Source organism: Loxodonta africana, chromosome 10 (genome assembly GCF_030014295.1).
Source record: "Loxodonta africana isolate mLoxAfr1 chromosome 10, mLoxAfr1.hap2, whole genome shotgun sequence".
Taxonomy (NCBI): domain Eukaryota; kingdom Metazoa; phylum Chordata; class Mammalia; order Proboscidea; family Elephantidae; genus Loxodonta; species Loxodonta africana.
This window is the reverse complement of record NC_087351.1, coordinates 107668841-107689119: the sequence shown is the minus strand read 5'-3', so window position 1 is coordinate 107689119 and position 20279 is coordinate 107668841. Positions and strand designations below refer to the sequence as shown.

General features: G+C 51.2%; 1 protein-coding gene across 1 annotated transcript; it reads right to left on the bottom strand.

The window, feature by feature from the left end:
• Window positions 1-263: 263 nt before the first annotated feature.
• SERPINA5 (serpin family A member 5) lies at window positions 264-11529 on the bottom strand. The gene is made up of 5 exons (XM_003408850.3): window positions 11430-11529; window positions 3756-4388; window positions 3013-3283; window positions 2469-2616; window positions 264-1950 (listed from the first exon to the last, which is right to left on the bottom strand). Exons 2-5 carry the CDS (start codon window positions 4369-4371, stop codon window positions 1759-1761), a joined length of 1227 nt encoding a protein of 408 aa, XP_003408898.2. The 5' UTR covers window positions 4372-4388; window positions 11430-11529; the 3' UTR covers window positions 264-1758.
• Window positions 11530-20279: the final 8750 nt, after the last annotated feature.

Here is a 20279-nt window from a genome sequence, read left to right as displayed (position 1 = left end):
CAGACCGAGTCCAATACAACGAGATGGTGCCCGGCTATCACCACTGACTGCTCTGACAGGGATCACAATAGAGGGTCCCAGACAGAGCTGGAGAAAAATGTAGAACAAAATTCTAACTCCAAAAGAAAGACCAGACTTGCTGGCCTGACAGAGACTGGAGAAACCCTGAGAGTATGGCCCCCCCGGACACTTTTCAGCTCAGTAATGAGGCCACTCCTGAGGTTCACCCTTCAGCCAATGATTGAACAAGCCCGTGGAACAAAACAAGACTAAAGGGGCACACCAGCCCTGGGGCAGGGACTGGAAGGCAGGAGGGAACAGGAAAGCTGGTAATAGGGAACCCAGGGTTGAGAAGGGAAAGTGTTGACATGTTGTGGGGTTGTTAACCAATGTCATACAGCAATGTGTTTACTAATTGTTTGATGAGAAACTAGTTCTGTAAACCCTCATCTAAAGTTCAATAAAAAAGAAAACCCTATAGAGCATAGTTCTCCTGCGACACACATGGGATCACCCTGAGTCAGAGTTCATTCAGTGGCCAAACCAAAACCAAGCCTATTGCCATCGAGTGGATTCCAGCTCGTGGTGACCCCATGTGTTACAGAGTAGAACTGCTCCATAGTGTTTTCTTGGCTGTAATCTTTATGGAAGCAGATGGCCAGGTCTTTCTTCTGTGGTACCACGGAGTGGGTCTGAACCACCAACATTTAGATTAGTAGTTGAGTGCAAACAGTTTGCACCACCCAGAGCCCTGATTCAACGGCAACTGGTCCTAAGTGGGCCCATCTAGGTGAAGCCCCCAGCACCAAGTCTAGAGCACTGTAAGCTAATAATGTCACCATTCACAGAGGTGTCTCCACAAGGACAATGACGCTTGGGTTTGCAAAATGCTTTATTTTTACTGCCAACACTAAAATCCAAAAAGTTAGTCATTAGTGCTGTCAATCGACACTATGATTTGCGGCAGGTCTCTGTTCATCCTCCCTCACCCCACCAGGCCTGTGAGATTGTACTTAACGCTCAGGATGGCGTCCGCGTGGTCCTGCCATGAACCATCTCTGCCTGCTGCCCACTTGTATTTCTTAGAGAACAAATGGTACTTGAGTGTATTGAAATCAGCTGTGATTGGCAGGGCACACCTCAGCCTTTCTATATGATTTCAAGGATCCATTTAGTTTTGATGCCATAAGAACCCTTGGATGGCCCCTTGCCCTGACCCTTCCTTGTGAACCTGGGAGATGAGGTCCAGAGAAGGACAATGTTACCAATGTCACACAGCTGGCTAGGGCTGGGACAGAGGCCTGTTTCCTCGAACTCATTCAAGTGTTCTTTCAGATCCATGATGAATTGACTATTGCTGACGGACAGGGTATCAGGCTTGGAGATAGGCTTCCTGGTGGCCTTTTCATTTATGGGACAACCCTCCTCCTATGTGGCAGTGGCTTGGGCATCAGGGGCCTGAGCTCTGGGCCTCTCTCTGCCACTAATATGCTCTGTGACCTTGGGCAAATCACGCACCCTCTCTGAGCCTCAATGCTACTCCCCATTGATGAAAAGGTGAGGGCAAGATTGGATGTTCTCCAAGGGCACTTGTGTCTTGAGATTGAAAAGAAGCACTCATCAGCACATCAGTGTTATTGTTTGTCGTGACTTGTCATTAGTCAACCAAACCCATGGACATCACTAGCTACCAGCAGACAGACAGGGCATGGGCTCCCCCATCTCCCATCATGGAAGCCTGTGGTCTTTCAGAAGACCTCAGGGGTGAGTCACTTTGCCAAGGAAGAGGATGTTCTTGGTGCTGTCTTCCACAATCATCACCAGGAAGGGCCTGTCGAACACAATCCTGGGAAAGGTCATATGGGCTGACCTTAACATGATGACCGTCCCTGTGGCTGCGGCTGATTTGGTTCCCGACTCATCCACCTCCACCATGGCTTTGTGCACCATCTGCAGGGGAGACACAGGCATCACCAAGCCACCAGGGGCTGGGTGATGTCCTCACAGAGGATCCTTTGGGCACCACCATCCAAGCACCCCATGCCACTGGGCCACAAAGCAAGTAGGAAGCTAAGCACCTGAGCAGGTGCTGGACACCAGGCACTGTGCTCGGGGGTGACTGCACAGTGTGTTAAGTTGAATTCTCACACTACATTTCTGGGAGTGAGGGTAACTCTCCAGTTTTATAGATGAGAGAAAGGAGGTTCAGAAAGGTCAAATAACTTGCTGGAGGTCACACAGCTAGTAAGTGAAGGAGCCAGCTCTGGATCCTTAGTTTCGATTGCTTAATACGGGACTCTTTCCCCTAAGGCACAGGGTGGATAAGGCTTCCCGTGGCACATAGATAAGACACAAAGCGATCTGTGCTTCTTAAGAAAAGCTGGGGCGGGGGGAGGGTAGAGAGAGAGGGAGAGCGAGAGCGAGAGGAAGGTCTCTGACAGCAAATCGTCAGGAGCTGCAGGACTCACCTCAGAAACCTGGATGTTTGTATGGTTGGTGATGCCACTCAGGTCAGCTTGGGAGGTGAAGACCTCATGGATCCCTAGCTTGGGGAGGACTTTCTCCAGCTGATAGGAGCCCGCAATGGAGAACTTGGGAAGGTAAAGCCGGAGCTGACTGGAAAGAGAAAAGGACCTTTCTTAGATTCTTCTAGAGCATCAGTTCCCTGGGCTAGGATTCCTGCCATCTCCCCTATGCTTCCTAAAGCTCCCTTTGGCTCCTCCCTCACTGCATCGTCTAGTGTAATGCTCACTCCACTTTGGACTTGGACTTGAGAGTTGCCTCAGAGGGGGTCACTGTCCGCTCGAGTGTCACCCCAAAAAGCTTGACTTTCATCCCTGGCCCCTCCATCCCAGCCAGTCCCCCGGGCTGGGATTCCCATGATAGCACTAGACTTAGAGGCTGCTCCTGGGATGAGGGAGTCCTGCTACCACTGCTGTGTGGCTTTGGGAGAGCATATGTCCCCATGGGGGTGTCCAGGGTCAGGTTGGTCCAGGTGTAGTCTGAAAATACCTCCTTCTGAATATCTTGAACCACTTCCGCAGCACTTTCTCGTTCAGTCCATTCTCCACTTGCTCCATGGAGCCCACGTTGGGGAGAATGAACAGAGCAGTGGTGTTGCCTTGGTAGGGGATGCCCACCACCACGCAGGAGAGGGCGCGGTCCTGGAGGCAGTAGTAGACATCCTCTTGGCTCATCATGGGCACCTGCACCACCGTCTCTGCACTCACGTGGAAGTCCTTCTCCTGGGTGTCTTTGCTGTTGAAGCTTGTCTCCCATTTAGCTAAAGATTTAGATGGAAAGAAAAAGCAAAGGGGACTTTGTGCAAGAATTAGTGGCAAAAAAAGAGTGGAGACAGTAAACACAGTCAACAGAGGTCACCGTCTTTAGACCATTTTTGTTAGTAGCCGTGATGGCTGAACCCCCCTTGAATGTAAAGGCAAGTCCCTTTCTAACCAAAAGGTTGGAGGTTAGAGTCCACCCAGAGGTGCTGCAGAAGAAAGGCCTGGCAATCTACTTCTGGGAAAACCCTGTGAAGAAACATTCCTGCTCTGACGCACAGGGGCCACCATGAGTGAAGCTGACGGCACCTAGTTTTTTACACTGTGAGGAAGTATCATCTTATACGTGGCTCCCATCGGCTTTACTCCATCAAAGGCACCAGGAAGAAGTAGCTACACTCTCACTCCTTTATGTGCAAGGGGATTGGGTATTCTTTTGAGAGATAAAGTGCATGTTCAGGACCAGGGTCTTACCTTTAAAGAAAATGTAATTCACCATGACCATGATCGAGTTACTATCAAGGTCCTTAACCAAGTCCACGATCTTGCCCTTCGTTTCCTTTGCCACGTAATCATTGATCTGCTTCTTGGCCCCCACGGGGTCCCCAAAGTTGCTGGGGAAACTGTCCGCCAGGTACAGCGCCTTCATGGCACTCAGGAAGGTGTCCTGAATGCTCACCTGCGGGTCCGTGAACAGGGCGTTGCCGAGGCTCAGCTGGAGGCCGTCCCTGGGCCGGCTGAGCTCCTGCAGAAGCTGCTGGAAGGACTTGTGGAGCTTTTCCTCTGGGGTTTTCTGGGGGTTGAGGCCCAAGCCCTCCAGGATCTGTGTCTTCGTGTGGGAGCGGGCCCCCAGGGAGAGCATGGCCAGGGATGTGGAGATGCTTAGCGGGGAGAAGAAGATGTTCTGGCCAGGGTCAGCTGAAACCAAAGCCCTGTAGAGGTTGAAGGCAAAGTCCCTGCTCCTGGCAGACCCCATGGCAGCTCCAGGGAGCTCCTTGGCCCTGTTTCTCCACTCACGGGAGTGGTCACGGCCAAGGCTGGCAACCCGAGGACTGAGGAGTATCAGGCACAAGGTGAAGAAGAGCCGCATTGTGGCTGCCCCTCGTTCTGGAAGGAAGAAAACATTCTCAGAGAAGGCGTGGGCCCAGCGCCACTTCCCTGAGCTGGGGGCTAGGAGAAAGAGAGAAGATCACAGGGTGCACAAGACTGCCATTTCTGGGGGTACCATAGCCCAGCAGGTGGGTTTGGGCCACACATCATCAGAGATGGTGATGCCTGTGAGGTGAGAGGGAGGCTTAAGGAGGGCTGGAGCAGACAGAGGACACAGGCTCGGGGACGCGGATGTCTACTGGTGGGGAGAAGAAGCAGGAGGTGCTGGCCTGTTGCAGGGAACTGGCCACCAGGGCAAGAAGCCTCCTTGTTATCCCCATCCAGGTAAGTGTGCATGCGGGGGCTGGGTGACCGTGTAGGGGTGAAGGGTTTTCCTGTGTTCTGCTTTGCCAGCATCCCTGAGTTTACCCGGGAACCAGAAGCCTCTGTCCATATCTGCCCTTTAACCTCACTTTGGGGACACTGATAGTTCCATAGTAGAAGTCTCACCTTCCGTAGAGGGGGTGTGATTTTTAAATTAATCCCTCCTGACCACGCTGCCAAGGAAGCCACACCTGGCCAAGGTAACTCAGGTACGGCCACCACCCGCTGGCAGTGAAAGTGGAGGCTTGCGTGTTGCTATGATGCGGAACAGGTTTCAGCGGAGCTTCCAGACTAAGAAAGACTAGGAAGAAAGGTCTGGCAATCTACTGTTGGAAATCAGCCAATGAAAACCCTACGGAGAAACCAATCATGGGGCTGGTGCAGGACCGGGCAGCATTTCATTCTGTTGGAGGACAACTCAGTGGCAGCTAACCACCACAACCACCATTTTCACTTTGGTCCCCCGGTCCAACATTTGACGAGGCCTCTTGAGCCTCCTATGAACTCCAACCAATCTGAGCCTCCCCACCCCAGGGCCTTCAGCACTGCTGGCTTGGTCCTCATTCATTCATTCAACAAACCTGCATGGAGCATCTGGTGTCCACCAGGCACTCCTCACCCCTTCTTAGAAAGCCCCGTTCCTCCGTCCTTTCCCGTAACATCTCCTCCCGGGAACGCTGTAATGGACTGAATTGTGTTCCCCCAAATATGCTGAAGTTCTAACCCCATTCCTGTGAATATGACCCTGTTTGCAAATAAAAAACCACAAAATCCATTGCTGTCGAGTCGATTCCGACTCATAGCGACCCTATAGGACAGAGTAGAACTGCCCCTAGGATTTCCAAGGAGTGGCTGGTGGATTCAAATTGCTGACCTTTGCATTAGCAGTTGAGCTCCTAACCACCGGAAACAGGGGGTTTCTTTTGTGACGTTAATGAGATCATGCCGATATAGGGTGGGCCCTCAACCTAACCCCTTCTGAGTGGTGTTTTATAAAGGGGAGAACCACCAGGGAGACAGACACCCAGGGGAGATGCCTGCGAGAACAGGAGTGAATTCATCTATAACAGAACGCTGAGATCGATCGCCAGCAGACACCAGAAGCCAGGAGAGAGGCCCGCAGAAGGGACCAACAGAGCCAAGACGCTGATCTGGACTTTAAGCCTCCAGAACTGTGAGAAAATAAATTTCTGTTCTTTAAAGCCACCACTTTGTGGTATTTTGTTATGGCAGTCCTAGGTAACTAAGACATCCCTGTACCTGTGAATGCCGTCATGCTTGGAAATAGGGTCTTTGCAGATGTTATTAATAGGGTTAACCCGAGGTCATACTGGGTAGAATGGGTTCTAATCCAGTATGAGCAGGTCCTTGTAAAAGAGGAGAGGAGACACAGAGACAGGGAGACAACGGAGGACACCGTGGGACGTGGTGGCTGCAAGCTAACCAGCACTTGGGGCTACCGGAAGCTGGAAGAGATGTGCAAAACAGAAGGAATCAACATGGCTGTCAACCTGACCTCAGGCTCCTAGTCTCTAGAACTGCGAGGCAACACATTTTTCCTCTTACAGGCCACCCAGCTTGTGGCAATCCTAGAAGACAAAGACAGATGGACCCCACAAAGAAAGCTATCCTTTCTGGGAGGGAATGATCAAGAGGTGCTGGTATTGGGACTTCCACCGGAGGAGGAGCAAGAGACGGGCAGAGCCCTCAACACCCGGCCCCGTGGGGTGCGGCACGCCACATCATCTCAGGGTGCAGCACCCGGTGGTGACGTGGGGTGACCCTGACTACTCTTCCTCCAGCAGGGCTGTGGCAGACAGACATCACAGGGAGTCTGAGGACCAAAGCAGTGGCTATTTTTCTCCTATGTCCACACTTGGGCTGCTCAGATCCACAACCAAGTGGCTGTGTGACCTCTGCCACAGCCCTGCCTGGGGTCCCCACTTCCCCAGCAGTGTTGTGGGGTGCATTCTTCCCCCAACCCCACGCTCACGTGAGCGTGGGAGCAGCCCACGAAGCTGGGTGATCTAAGCCTCTAAGTTTTGTGCAGCCAGAGATCCCTGATGAGAGCATGTGTACGGTCCTGGGTGAGAACCCCCCTGCTGGCTACTCTCCCCACATGGCCGCCATGTCGTCAAGTGTCCTAGACCCAGGGCAAGTGGGGCAGCCTGTCACAGAGTGCGTATGAGGTGCACGTGACCAAAGTCAAAGCAAACCGAAGAGGCCCCAAACTGTGGCCCTGGAAATGGCCTGCAGAGGGGCCCCACTGTGGCGGGGGGCATGGACAAACTTGGGGGTCAGGAGACCCTGGGCTGCGGTCCTGCCTTTGCCTGAGTGAAGCTGAAGGTCAGGCAGGTCCAACTCACTGCAATGGCCACCAAATTGCCCTCTGACCTCAGAGAATGAGGTTCATTTGGAGCTCTGTTTGCAGAAACTCCGATGACACAGAACCCAGTACAGCAGCCTATGCCTGGCTCTGTTACCAGCTCCATTTTACAGATGGGCAACCTGAGGTTCCCACCACCCCTCTGTCTGTTGCACTGTGCTGGCTTGTGTGTTACTGTGATACTGCAAGCTATGCCACTAGTATTTCAAACACCAGTAGGGCCACCCATGGTGGACAGGTTTCAGTGGCGCATCCAGACTAAGATTAGGAAGAAAGGTCTGGCAACCTACTTTTGAAAATTAGCCAATGAAAACCCTGTAGATCACAACAAAATATTGTCCGATAGTACAGGACCATGGGCTCTGACTCAAGGGAAACTCACCACAATCAGAGGTTCAGAGAGGCTGGGTCACTGGCTAAGCCAGTTCTGCCTCCGAAGCCCACACCCCTAAGCAGCACACCACGTGGCCTCCTGGGATCAGAGCCTCCTGATTTTGTGTTTGCTGCCACCACTGATAGCCGCTCATCAGCAGATAATTAAGAAACACAGCCTGGGCTTCCCATGCTGCCACTCCCTCTGTCCCCCAGGAGAGCGGCCTTCATAGATGTCCTTTGGAGGACGAGCGTGCGTGGGTAGTTTAATCTGCGTCCTTCAAACTAGCGTATTTTATAGCACAGCGTGTCCCTCCTGCGAAGTGTTAGAACCATCAATGTAATCCTGTTTACCAGGTTGCTTCTGAAGAAACAACTCAGCCCAAGTGACCAGGACCTTGGGGAGCAGGGCAGAGGAAAGGCGGGGGGGGGGGGGGAGGGGAGGGCCCACCCCTTGCAGATAAACACTGAGCTAGTAGACAGGAAGGCTTGCATAGAGGAGCTGTTTAAGCAAGGGAGTTTGCTGCTCCTTCTGAGCCCAGAGGCAGCTGGCTAGGGTGTAGGAGAGGGATTTTGTCCTCCTGTCCTCCCATCCGCCCTCCCAGGCAGCCATCCCGGTGACCTTGGACAAGACTCTTCCCCTCTCCCAGGCTCAGTTTCTTTGTGAGCACCAGGGCCTGTTGTGTGCTGGGGGTAACAGGCCCTCCTCCCGGCAAAGAAGCACCAGGGGTCTGATGGCTGGGAGCCACTTCTCTGAGTGCCCAGGGTCTCCCTGGAGAGCATGGCCTCTTTGGAGAGGGCCCAGCACCAAGCAGGGCCCCCTGGGCTGGAAGTTTGAAACTCAGACCTCTTGCTCCATCTGAATCAACTCTCTCTCTCTATTTTTTATTAGAGCTACTATTTATTGAGGGAGACCGTGGGTGGTACAAACAGTTAAGTGCTCAACTACTAACCAAAAGGTCACCTTTTGAAACCCACAGAGACGCCCCTTGGAAGAAAGCCCTGCTGATCTGCTTCTGAAAGCCTTCAACACCCTCTGGAATGCAGTTCTGCTCTGACACACACGGTGTCACCGTGAGCGCGCATGAACTCAGCAGCAGCTGGTTTGGTTTGATTATTGCGTACTTACTAGACACTCTGTATCTATGACCATTCAATATGCACGCAAAGTAGGCGTGACTAACCCCAATTTACAGATGAATACACTGAGGCTCAGAGAAATAGAACAGCTTGTCCCAGCCATTGAGTGATGCACCTCAGATTAAAATCCAGACCCCTCTGTCTCTGGTGCCCATACTCCTCTTGGCTCTGAGGGGTGGCACCTCATTCCTCCTCCCACCCGCTCCTGGTGCCTGCCCCCGAGGCCTCTCCAGAGCTGTTCACCTGCATTAGCTTGTGTACTTTCGTCCACAGCAACTGGAAGCTGGTACCGTGATCACAACTGTGCCAAGATGAAACGGGGAGCAGAGATGGGGCTCAGCCAGGAAGTGGGGTCCCTGGGGCTCCTGTTTCAAGCTTGTTAGTTTCTTAGTCATCACTTCCTGAGCCAGGGGTGGGAGCCTGGGACTAGGACTTTGTCCCCCACGGGGTCCCTGCAGAACCTCCCGATCTTAGGTCCCCGAAGTTAGATACAGTTTCTGCAGAAATGCCCCAAGGTGTCAGAGGGATGAGAGCTGGTCAAAGCAAACCAGCCATCAGTCAGTCTGAAGCCAAGGGGCCTGAGGAAGAAGGAGCCGGGGACAGGGGAAGTGGGGGCTGGTGTGGGGAGTCAGTCCTCCTGCTAAGTCCACACAGCCACGCACCCCAAACCCGTTGGCTGATACTCCTAATGTTAGGCAACCAAACCCCAGACAGGCTGACTTAGGACTCTGTGGGAGGCATGCAGCTGAGGAGGGTCTGTTCCATACCTGTCAAATCCAAACAGGGAGAGGCCAAATTGCACCTTTCCCTGGATTTCAAAGACGGGGGGACAGAGCTTCACAGGAGAAGTGACCGTAGAAGCTTTCTTAACTTCCCCCTCTACCTCCTATCCATCTGCACGTCTTGTCGATTTCAATCTCCAAGATATGTTTTAAACCTACTGGGGGCACTCCATCTCAGTGAAAGCCCCTTCGTCCTTCGCCTAGACCCTGCAAAGCCTTCCTTCCTGCCCCCACAAACCAGCTTCCTCAGTCAGTAACCTTGTGGTCAGAGCACTCCCTTGGATCTTTGGGGGAAATCTGAGTTTGGTTTGTGTGCCAACCCAAAGGCCCTTCAGGGTCCCCTTTGCCCTGCTCTCTGGCCTCACCCTGATGGATTCTCCCACTTTCACTTCCTCTAGGCCCACTTCTTCTCTCATTTCCCTAAACCCAATGCCCTCTCCAGCGCTCCGGGCCCTTCATGTCCTACTGTCTCCCCTGGAAACCTGCCCCCACCTCCCCCACCTTTCTCGTCAGAGCATCAGGCCTCAGCTTCAAGGCCCCTTCTTCGTGGTCCCTCTGGAAGCTGGGCCCAGGCCCCTCCACTGTTATTCTCTATCCCAGGCCCCTTGGTTGTTTCTCTCAAGAGCCCCATCAATTGTTGTGCGCCTTCAAGTCGGTTCCAACTCATAGTGGTCCTGTAGGACAGAGTAGAACTGCCCCATAGGGTTTCCTAGGCTGTAATCTTTATGTAAGCAGATTGCCAGGTCTTTTCTCCTGTGGAGCTGCTGGGTGGGTTCAAAATCTTTCATTTAGCAGCTGAGCACTTAACCGTTGGGCCACCAGGGCTCCTTTCCCATCAATTATGCATGCGTCTGGGCTCAATTTCTTTTGTTCTGCTTCTCTCTCCACTAGAATAAGTGCTCACAGCAGGGAGCCCCCCATCTGCTCTGCCCCCAGTCACGGGGAGATGCTCCATGCACCTTTGTGGGATGAATGAGTGAAGGAATGAACCACCCCTGGCCCATCCTTTGTAATTCGGTGTGGGGCCGCAGGCTGGGTGCTGACTAGTGGACCTAGAGCCAGGCTGGGCATCCAGACCCTTGCTCACACCACCAGCCCCGGGGTTAACTTGACCTTGAGTTACTCCCTCCCCCAGCTCAGCCTGTTTCCTGACTCAGGGGAGCAGTTTCTCCTTTTATTGTTGCATTTCTTGCCAAAGGTCCCATCCGTTAAAAACTGAAAACTGCTGATTTCTGTCTACCTTGTGTTTATTTAACAAACTGCCAAATGATGTCTGGAGTTGGCGGGCAGCTGCTGTGACCCTGAGGGGAGGCCTTATCTCAGGGAAGTGGATTGCATTTTAGAATGTTTCCTGATTTTATGGGTCAAGACCCTAGGCATAGAAAACAATGCAAGCCAAGGTTACTGAGCACCTCCTGCTAGCCCGGCATTTTGTCCCCTCCTCCTCGTCCTCATTTCAGGGTTTCTCAACCTCACACTGTCCACACCTGGGGCTGGATCCCTCTGTCATGGAGGAGGCTGCCATGTGCATTGTAGGATGTTAGCGACGTTCTTGGCCTCTGTCCACTGGATGCCAGTAGCCCCCCCTCCGCCCCCATCTAGTTATGACAACCAAAAATGTTGCAGACATTGTTAAATGTGCCTGGGGTGAGGGGGTGGGTAAAATCACCCCTAGTTGAGAACCACTGCCTTACTTAATCTTCATATCAGGCCAGGCGTATGCAGAGGGTTAACTATTTCCACCTTACTGATGAGGAAACTGAGGCTTGGCCACATTAGTGCCATGACCAAGGTCACACAGCTAGGGGAGACTCTCCTCCCTGGCTCAGTTCACGTTGCCATGAGGGCCCTTCCCGCTCTCCCTCTATCTGTCAGGGATGCCTCTGAAGCTCTAACACCCTCCAGGTCCCTTAATCAGAGCCCATTCCTTGTCTCTGCTCCCACGTCCTGGAAGCCCCAGGAGGCCCCTGTCTGCACTCCAGAGTCTGTACTTACTCTGTCCAGTGGCCGAGCGTGGAGACAGTGGAGGTGGCGTCCGTCGGGCTTAGCAAAGGGCAGAGAGCTGGCTGGACTGGAGCCAGAACTTGCCTACGACCTTAGCGGCTGGGACTCCACCCCTCCCGGGCCCCGCCCCAGGCGCCCTGCTCTGTCCTGCAAGGCTTCTAGCCAGCAGGCGGGCTGTGGACAAAGCTGCATGAGGGCCACCCACTCACTGTCCTTCAAGCCCCACACCGGCCTCAGTTTGCCTGTATATGCATGGGCACCCTGGAGAGACGAGGCAGAGTCAGGAAAGGGCACTGTCAGCACACCCCGCCTTTCATTAGACTCAACACGTTTGTTTCTGCAGCCCATCTGCTACAGATCCAAGAAAGGGGAGACTTGAGCCCCACTCTCCACAGGCCTTCTGTGCTGACTTGTCTCGTGGTCCTCAACAGCCAGATGCTGGTGGACCTTAAAGGGATTAGGAGAGCCTCAGGATGGTTGAGTTGAGGGGCCACTGTGTCTGGTCCCCACGTTGCACGAATCACTGAATTGTGGCTCAGAAACGTGAAGGGACTTCCCAAAGCCGTACATCAATTTAGGGGCAGAGCGGGGCCTTAGTGCCCAGTTCTCTGACATCTATTGTTACCTGCCATCAAGTGGACTAAGAGTCATAGCTACCTTGTGAACAACGGAATGAAATGTTTTCCAGTCCTTCATCATTAGCACGATGACGGGCATGTTTTATTGTGGTACTGAGGCAATCCATCTCATCCAGGGTCGTCCTTGCCATTTCTGACTCCACTTCACCACACACGATGTCCTCCTCCAGTGAGGTGTCCAAAGCAAGTGAGTTGGACAATGTTCTGTAATGACCCATAGGGTTTTTATTGACTAATTATCAGAGCTAAATTGCCAGGCTTTTCTTCCTAGTCTGTCTCAGTCTGGAAGCTCCTCTGAAACCTGTCCACCATGGGTGACCCTGCTGGCATTTGAAATACTGGCGACATAGCTTCCAGCATCGCAGTAACACACAAGCCACCACAGTAGGATAAACTGCAGGCGGAAGGAGGATCACCAACCTAGAGATTCCTAAACTGTGCTCTATCGGATGGAAATCGGTGTTACACACCTATGATAGGCTACATGTTGTTGTTAGGTGCCAGAGAGTAGGTTCCGACTCAGAGTGACCCAATGTACAATGGGATGAAACACTTCCCGGTCCTGCACCATCCTCACAATCATCGCTATGTTTGAGCCCATTGATGCAGCCACTGTGTCAATCCATCTCGTTGAGGGTCTTCCTCTTTTTTGCTGACCCTCTACTTTACCTATATGATGTCCTTCTTCAGGGACTGGTCCCTCCTGATGATATGTCCAAAGGACATGAGACAAAGTCTCACCATCTTCGCTTCCAAAGAGTATTCTGGCTGTATTTCTTCCAAGACAGACTTGTTCGTCCTTCGGGCAGTTGATGGTGTATTCAGTATTCTTCACCCTAAAGTTATCCAGATATCTATTATCTAGAACCTTTTTTTTACTGGTTTATGAATGTCTCCTTACATGGCAAAGGGACATTGCAGGTGTGCTTAATTAAGTTAAGGCTCTTGAGATGGGAAGATTGTCCTGAATTATCCAAGTGGGTCCTAAATATAACCACAAAGGTCTTTATAAGAGGGGGTCAAGAAGGTCAAAGGAGGAAGAAGGTGATGTGATGATGGAAACAAGGAGAAAAGGGGATTGATGCAGGGCTGAGCCAAGGAATGCAGGCAGCCTTCGGAAGCTGAAGAAGGCAAAGAAAGGAATTCTATCCTGCAGCCGCCAAAGGATGCAGCGCAGCCAACATCTTGGTTTCAGTCAGAGAGACCCGTTTTAGACTTCTGACCTCCAGAATGGAAAGAGGATAAATGTGTGCTGTTTTAAGCCCCTAAATTTGTGATGATTCATTACAGCAGCAACCAGAAACTGACACGACATCACCAAATGGGTTCTGTATGAAACAACTTCGGGAAAGATGAGATTAACCAAGATACTGCGGGACTTCTCAAGCCTGTGTGTGCTATTTGTGCTGTGAATGTCTGAGAGGGAGAGACATCACACGTACTATTTCCCAAGCTTAAGGAACATCTTGAGAATTTGGGGATGTCTGGGGAAACCTATGGCTTCCCATCACCTCTCATCTGAAAGGACAGGGCTTGGGGATGGGTAAGTTTTGAAAGGAGAGGTTTGGAGAAAGTCTCAGAGCATAGTACCCTGGAGTGATGGGGGTTAGGGTGGGTCAGAGGCCAGAATAGGGGGATTAGATCTCCTAGAGCCTGGTGGAGGATAGGAGGGACTCAATATGTGGATGCGGTCTTTGGGAGAAGGGCTGAAACACAAATGCTGATCTCTTCAGTGTCTTGCTCTGATTAGAATGGGTATTGCCCTGCTTGGCACTGGGCCTGGGGCTGACCCTGGCCTTGTAGGGGTTGAGAGACACTACTTCAGTAGCCTAGGGGATGCCTCTTCAGGTCTGGCTGCTGCCTCTGCTCTGGACTGGGGTACTGCCTTCCTTACTAGGATGGTGACCAACCCAGGACTGAGGGATTTCCCAAGGTGTGGGACTTTCAGTGCTAAAACTGGCAAAGTCCCAGGCAAACTGGGATGAGTTGGTCACCCAGTTTACTAGGGTCTTGTCTTGTTCCTGGGATCTAACCTCTAGCTCAGTTTCCTGATCTAGACCTTGATTTTGATAACTTTCCCGTTTCCTCTGCCTGTTCCTCTCAGTCTTTGTGAGGCTGGCAGTTCTGCCCTAAACACCTGCTCATAATCTGATATTGACCATCATACCTCCTTGTGCCCACCAGCTGCCTGGCTACCTGCCTGAGTGATACATACTGCTACTTTCTTCCTTCTTTCCAACCATCCATGCATCATCCACCCATCCAGACATCCAGACATCTACCCATCCATTGTCCATGCATCCATCCATCCGGACATCCAGACAACAGACACATCTTTTCTTCCTTTCTTTCTTGCTTCCTTCCTATCTTTTCTCCTTCTTCCTTCATTCCCTCCTTCTTTCCTTCCTTCCTTCTTTGGCTAGAACCATGTGATTTCTCCTCCACCCTGCTCAGCAGTACAACTGCCAGGGGGCTGGCAAAGGCTGACCCCCAGCCTGGAAGGGCAGCCTCGGCCTTGATGGCCTTTCCTAGACCAAATGATTGGCTTCATGGCATGGTTCTGGCAGAATAGCATTCTTCCGTCAGCATGGCCGTCAGCTCACCGTAAGGATCGGGGAGGTCATGATAGATTTAGTTTTCCACTGACATCAAGAGAAGCAAAGACTCACTGTCCCCTAAATTTCTCATTTAAACTTTGCAGTTGCTGTTGTCGATTTGATCCCATATAGATCTTAAAAGAGAACAATGCTTAAGGCAGACATTCTTTACTAGTTAAGTTAAACTGGTTTTTCACTTAAAGAAGAATTCAGGGAATTTTTTTGATGTAAGGTTTAAAGATTATCTCCAGGCAATAGGTTTGGAGGAGAGTAACAGTTTATGTTAATGGGGGAGGAACAATTTGGAAAACGAGGATGAGAATGGTTGCACAACTTGAAGAATGTGAACAATGTCACTGAATTGTACATGTAAAAATTGTTGAATTGGTGTGTGTTCTGCTGTGTATATTCTAAAAAAAAAGAGAGAGAGAGAGAAAGAAACATCCCCAGTAGGCAAGTTTCACCCTGACTAGAGGTGGGTTTTGCTACTCGGCCCACCTGGTGTTTGTAACAGTGTTGAACAGAAATGCCTTTAAATGGAGGTTCTTACTGTCCCAGCTGCCTCGGTCCTCACTACTGTCAGCCCACTCACCTGTCTAGGTAACCTGCCCCACGCTGGCAGGCATGAAGCTGTGACCTCTGCTCTAGAGGACAGAGTTGTGAGAAAAGATGAAACGTGAAAACACAAGTTACCATTTTAGAGCATCAACAGGGACCACAGCTTAGGGACTTTGCACAGAGTAACTCATTTACTCCCTCAATCGGCTTATGAGTTAAGTATTACGATCTTCCTTTCTCAGGGGAGGAAACTCAGGCACAGAGAGGGGACCCAAGTCCCACACCTAGAAATTGGTGGAGTCTGTATTTGAGCCAGAGGGGGCAATGGTGATTCCATGGTAGGATTCTCACCTTCCATGTTCGAGATGTGGGTTTGATGCCTGGCCGATGCGCCTCACGTGCAGCCATCACTGTCGCCCAGAGAAGGCTTGCATGTTGCTATGATGCTTAGCAGGTTTCGGCAGTGCTTCCAGGCTAAAATGGACTAGGAAGAAAGGCCTGGAGATGGACTTCTGAAAAAATCAGCCAATGAAAATTCTACGGATGACAATGGTCCAATCCACACCCAATCATGGCTCCATTGTACATGGGTCGCCATGAGTCGGGGCCTACTAGACAGCAGCTAACAACAGCAACAAGTTTTGAATCCAGGGGGTCTTGCTCCAAAGCCCGGGTTCTACTCAGATGCTCTGTATTCTCTTAGTAATGCCTAGAAAGCACTTGGCAGCTGCTTGTTGTGAGCACTCAGAGTGCAGGACTATTTGTTTTGGATCTGCCCCTTCTCTGGGTTCCTCTCTCAGAGAAGGGCCTCTTGTTTTCCCAGGAAGCCAGGGACAGCACCCAATCCCTGCTGCCCTTCACCCTCTACGTTAGGTCTGAAGTGCTCTGAGGTCTGTATATTTAGTGAGCCCCATGCCCATCCTCCTGTCTCCTCTGTTACAACTGATGCCCTGAGCTTTATGCCCCAGGTGACAACACTATTCACAGGTGAGGAAGTTGAGGCCCAGGAAAGTAAAGCCAGTTGTCCTGTGCCACACTGTTAGTGGAGAGGCTGGGATTCCACTCCGAATATCAAGTGCCTCCCCCTACATGAGGGAGCTCCCTCTAGCTTCAGCTTTACGTCAGTTTGCTGTACTGTGGTGGCTTGCATGTTACTGTGATGCTGGAAGCTATGCCACTGGTATTTCAAATTCCGGCAGGATCACCCGTGGAGAACAGATTTCAGTGGAGCTGCCAGACTAAGACAGAGTAGGAAGAAAGGCCTAACAATCTACTGCCAAGAATTATCCAATGACAACCCTATGGACCACAGAATATTGTCCAAAACTTCGACCCACTTACTTTGGCTGTGTCATCAGGAGTGGCCGATCACTGGAGAAGGACACCATGTTTAGTGAAATGGAGGGCCAGCAAAGGTGAGGGGCCCCTCGATGAGCTGGATTGACACAACGGTCACAAGAACAGACTCAAACATGCAGACCAACATGAAGATGGACAACATCTCGTTCTGTTACGAGTAAGGCCACCATAGTTGGAGCCAACTTGATGCCAACTAACAACAATTCTAGCTTCACCACTAATGGCCTATTTATTGAATGAAAGAAAGAAAAAAGGCATAAATGAATTAGTTCACACTGCATTTCTCTGCACCCCCACTTACTAAAGCCTTACGAACTCAACTCCCTCCTCTGGAATCTGGGGCCTCCTGGCAGGGGACAGGCTCCAGGCCACGTCATTGCCCTTGCGTCACTCAGGTTACCCCCTCTGCCCTCTCCTTGCAAAACCCAGAAATACTTTGTTTTTCCCACTGGAAGATGGCTGTTGAAATCACAAACACACATGGCTCCCCCGGCTGCTGAAAGATGGCGGTTGGTCTCCACAAAGCTGGCCTCCCCAGGGGCACAGCAAGGGTCACGCTGATCAGGGACCCCACAGTGGGCAGGCAAAGGAGGAGGATGAGGCTCAGGTGCCACCCTTGGAAGACAAGGTCTCCTGTGCAGAGTCTTTTTTTTTTTTTTTTAAATACTCCAAAAGGGCATTTTGAAATCTGAGGAGCTGGGCTTAATATTTGCCCAATCAATTCCAGGGATATGTCAGGAGGTGGTTCTGCAAACCAAATATCGTGGTTGGTGACCTCACTCACGGCACAACCTTTTCCATTCATTCCCTCAACAAATATTGTCTGGGCCTCCTCCGTATGCCCAGCCACCCAGTCAGATGTGGTGAGCTATGGGACTGCAAGTAAACAGAGCCTGCCTTCCACAGCACCGCTGGGTGGGTTCCAAGTGCCAAGCTTTAGGTTAGTAGTCGACTGCAAACCATTTGCCTCACCCAGGAACCTGATAGGCGCCATGTGGGCAGAAATTAGTGTCAGACCAACCACGCTAGATAGCAGGACCCCAGTCTGCCTTGGGGAAGACAGCAGGTGCTTGTGCGTGATCCGGGCAGAAGGCAGATTCTCGGGGGTAACAGGGCATTCTGGGTGACAGAAACCTGCAGCAGCAAAGGCTTGGAGTTGGGACACCATGGGGCAACCTGGGAAGATGGGAGGTTTTTTCTTGGCTGGAAAAAAAAAAAAAAAATTTTTTTTTTTTAAGTCCTTGGGTGCATGCAGGTAAAGGGAGGAACTAAGGCAGGAGAGACAGGCAGGCACCAGACCACAGAGGGCCTTGCCTGCCAGGGAGGTCTGTGTACTTTATTTCGTAGGCAATAGGGAGCCATTGATGATTTTTGAGTAAGGGAGGAATGAGCTGAATCAGAATTAGGAGGCATCACTCGGCAAGCTGAACTGAGGATGGAAGAAAGGCTTGGGGACCTGTTCCTCTTGCCTGCCCTCCACTACATGGCGGTTTCATCCAGTCATTTCACCCCAACAGTGCTGCTGAGTAACCTTAGCCCTTGGCCTTCTTTCAGGCTTGTCTTAGTCTCTCAAGCCCACCTACCTCCTCTGTAGGGGCAGAGGTGACAGCAAATCAGCCTGACTTTGTTTCTTGCATGGCTGTTGGAAAACAGAGTCCAGCTTCCCAGCAGGTGCCAAGAGAAATGGGTCAATATTTGAGCGTAACGTGCTTGCTTTTCGGCCAATAAAACCGAGAGGTGGAAAGGTGGGCGTGCGTTCCTTTGAGCCCTGGAAGGCCCCAGGAGTCCTGAGCATTTGCCAGGCCTTGTAACTTAGTATGGAGCTGCTGTGATCAGCACAGGATGACCGCGCTCAGCAATTTCCTCATTGGAAAACTTTGCTTTGTCAATGCTCTCCTGACAACTGTTCTCCTGCCCAGCTCCGGGCTGCTTTTTAGAGGCGGGGTTGTGGGGGGAGGGAGACAACCCCCTTTTGGTCCTTCCCTTCCTCCCTGCCACAATGGCTTTTGCTAATTTAATGTGGTCTGTCCAGTGCTCTGGATATGGTTTCCTGGTTTCCTACAACCAGCCTTTTCCTGTGATTGCAGTTACTAGGGACCATGTCACACAATCCCTGAGATATTTGGACTCTTGAACAATTGTCAGTGTTGGAGATGTCTCTCAAACCTGCTTTCCTCGGTCACCAGCAAAAAGACTGTGGTTTTTGACAGTGAGATGTCCCACTTTCCCACGACAATGACCCAGGCCCACTGGGTCTTGTTCTCCAATCCAGGGCCTGAGTTTCCAGAACCGGCCATGAGCCTCCTGAGCACTGAAAAGGCCCATTGGAGAGGATGTGGTGAGCAGCCACTTTTCCTGAGCCTAGAAGTTTCTGTAATAGCTCCATCTTTCAGTCCAGAATAGGCTGGGAGGAGAGACTCTGCCCTTGCTAATGAAGGGAGAGAGCTAGAGACCTGGACCCTTATCTAGAACCTTCTGGAAGCTCAATTGGAAACTTCAGGCACCATGATTGTTGTGGTAAGACACCGCAACACTTCTCCAGCGTTTGGAACTTCCCCCTTCTGGGATTCTGTGTCAGTTTTCCTGAGCAGTAAAAGTCCTAAACTGAGAAGTACTTGGGGGTTTCCATAGGGTAGTCAGACATGGGGGGTGGGGCCCCCAACTCCGAGTGAGTAGTGGCAGCATTGACTGTCTGGAGCCAAAGGACTAATAATAATAATAATGATAGTTAATGTTTGAATGGTGCAAGAGGTTAACAACTTGGCTACTAACCAAAAGTTGGTAATTCGAGTCCACCCAGAGGCACCTTGGAAGAAAGGCCTGGCAATCTACTTCCAAAAAATCAGCCACTGAAAACCCTGTGGAGCATAGCTCTACTCTGACACACATGGGGCCACCATTAGTTGCCGTTGACTCAATGGCAAGTGTTTTTTTTGTTTTTTAATGTTACCATTAAAAATAAAATGTTGCCATTGAGTCAATTTTGACTCATACCAACCCTATAGAACAGATTAGAACTGCCCCATAGGGTTTCCAAGGAGTGGCTGGTGGATTCAAACTGCCAACCTTCTGGTTGGCACCTGTAGCTCTTAACTACTGAGCCACCAGGGCTCCAATGTCAGCATATCACTATCTAAAACAATTCACATATGTATTAACTGTTAGATCCTCACAATCTACGAGATAATGCAGTATTATTATCATCATCCCCGTGTTAGATGGGGGTACTGAGATTTAGAGAGGTTAAGCGACTTTCCCAAGATCACACAGCTTCTAAGTAGTAGAGTTGGGATTTGAACCCAGGATTCTGACATTGATCGTGCTGGCAACCACACTATCTCACTTAGTGGGAGCAAAAAGGGCAGCTGGAGGGTGGCAGAAGGGAGTGGTAGAAGGTGAAGCAACATGGGAACTCTTGCCCTGGGCCTGAGTGAAACAGAGGGTGAGCTGGGCTCCAGGAAAAGGAAGCGAGTCTCTTCTGGCTGGGCTGTCCTCGGCTCAGACTGTCCTGGGGAACTCCATGTCTCTGATCAGCAGCCGGAGGCCATGATGGCTCTCTGACCATTAGGAACACCCACAGAACCTACAAGGAAGTTCCTGAGGTTAGGGCAAACTAAACCATGGTCTGCCAGCTCACTGCCTGCTGTGGGAGAGGGCAGGGGTTTATTCTCACAGGTGGGAGGGAGTAG

Excerpts from the sequence above, each read along its gene's own strand:
- SERPINA5 (XM_003408850.3), bottom strand. The coding sequence starts at position 4,371 with ATGCGGCTCTTCTTCACCTTGTGCCTGATACTCCTCAGTCCTCGGGTT. Across the intron at positions 2,617-3,012 it reads TTCAAGATATTCAGAAGGAG|TCAGCTCCGGCTTTACCTTC; the intron begins GTATTTTCAGAC and ends TTCTCTTTCCAG. Across the intron at positions 1,951-2,468 it reads CAAACATCCAGGTTTCTGAG|ATGGTGCACAAAGCCATGGT; the intron begins GTGAGTCCTGCA and ends TCTCCCCTGCAG.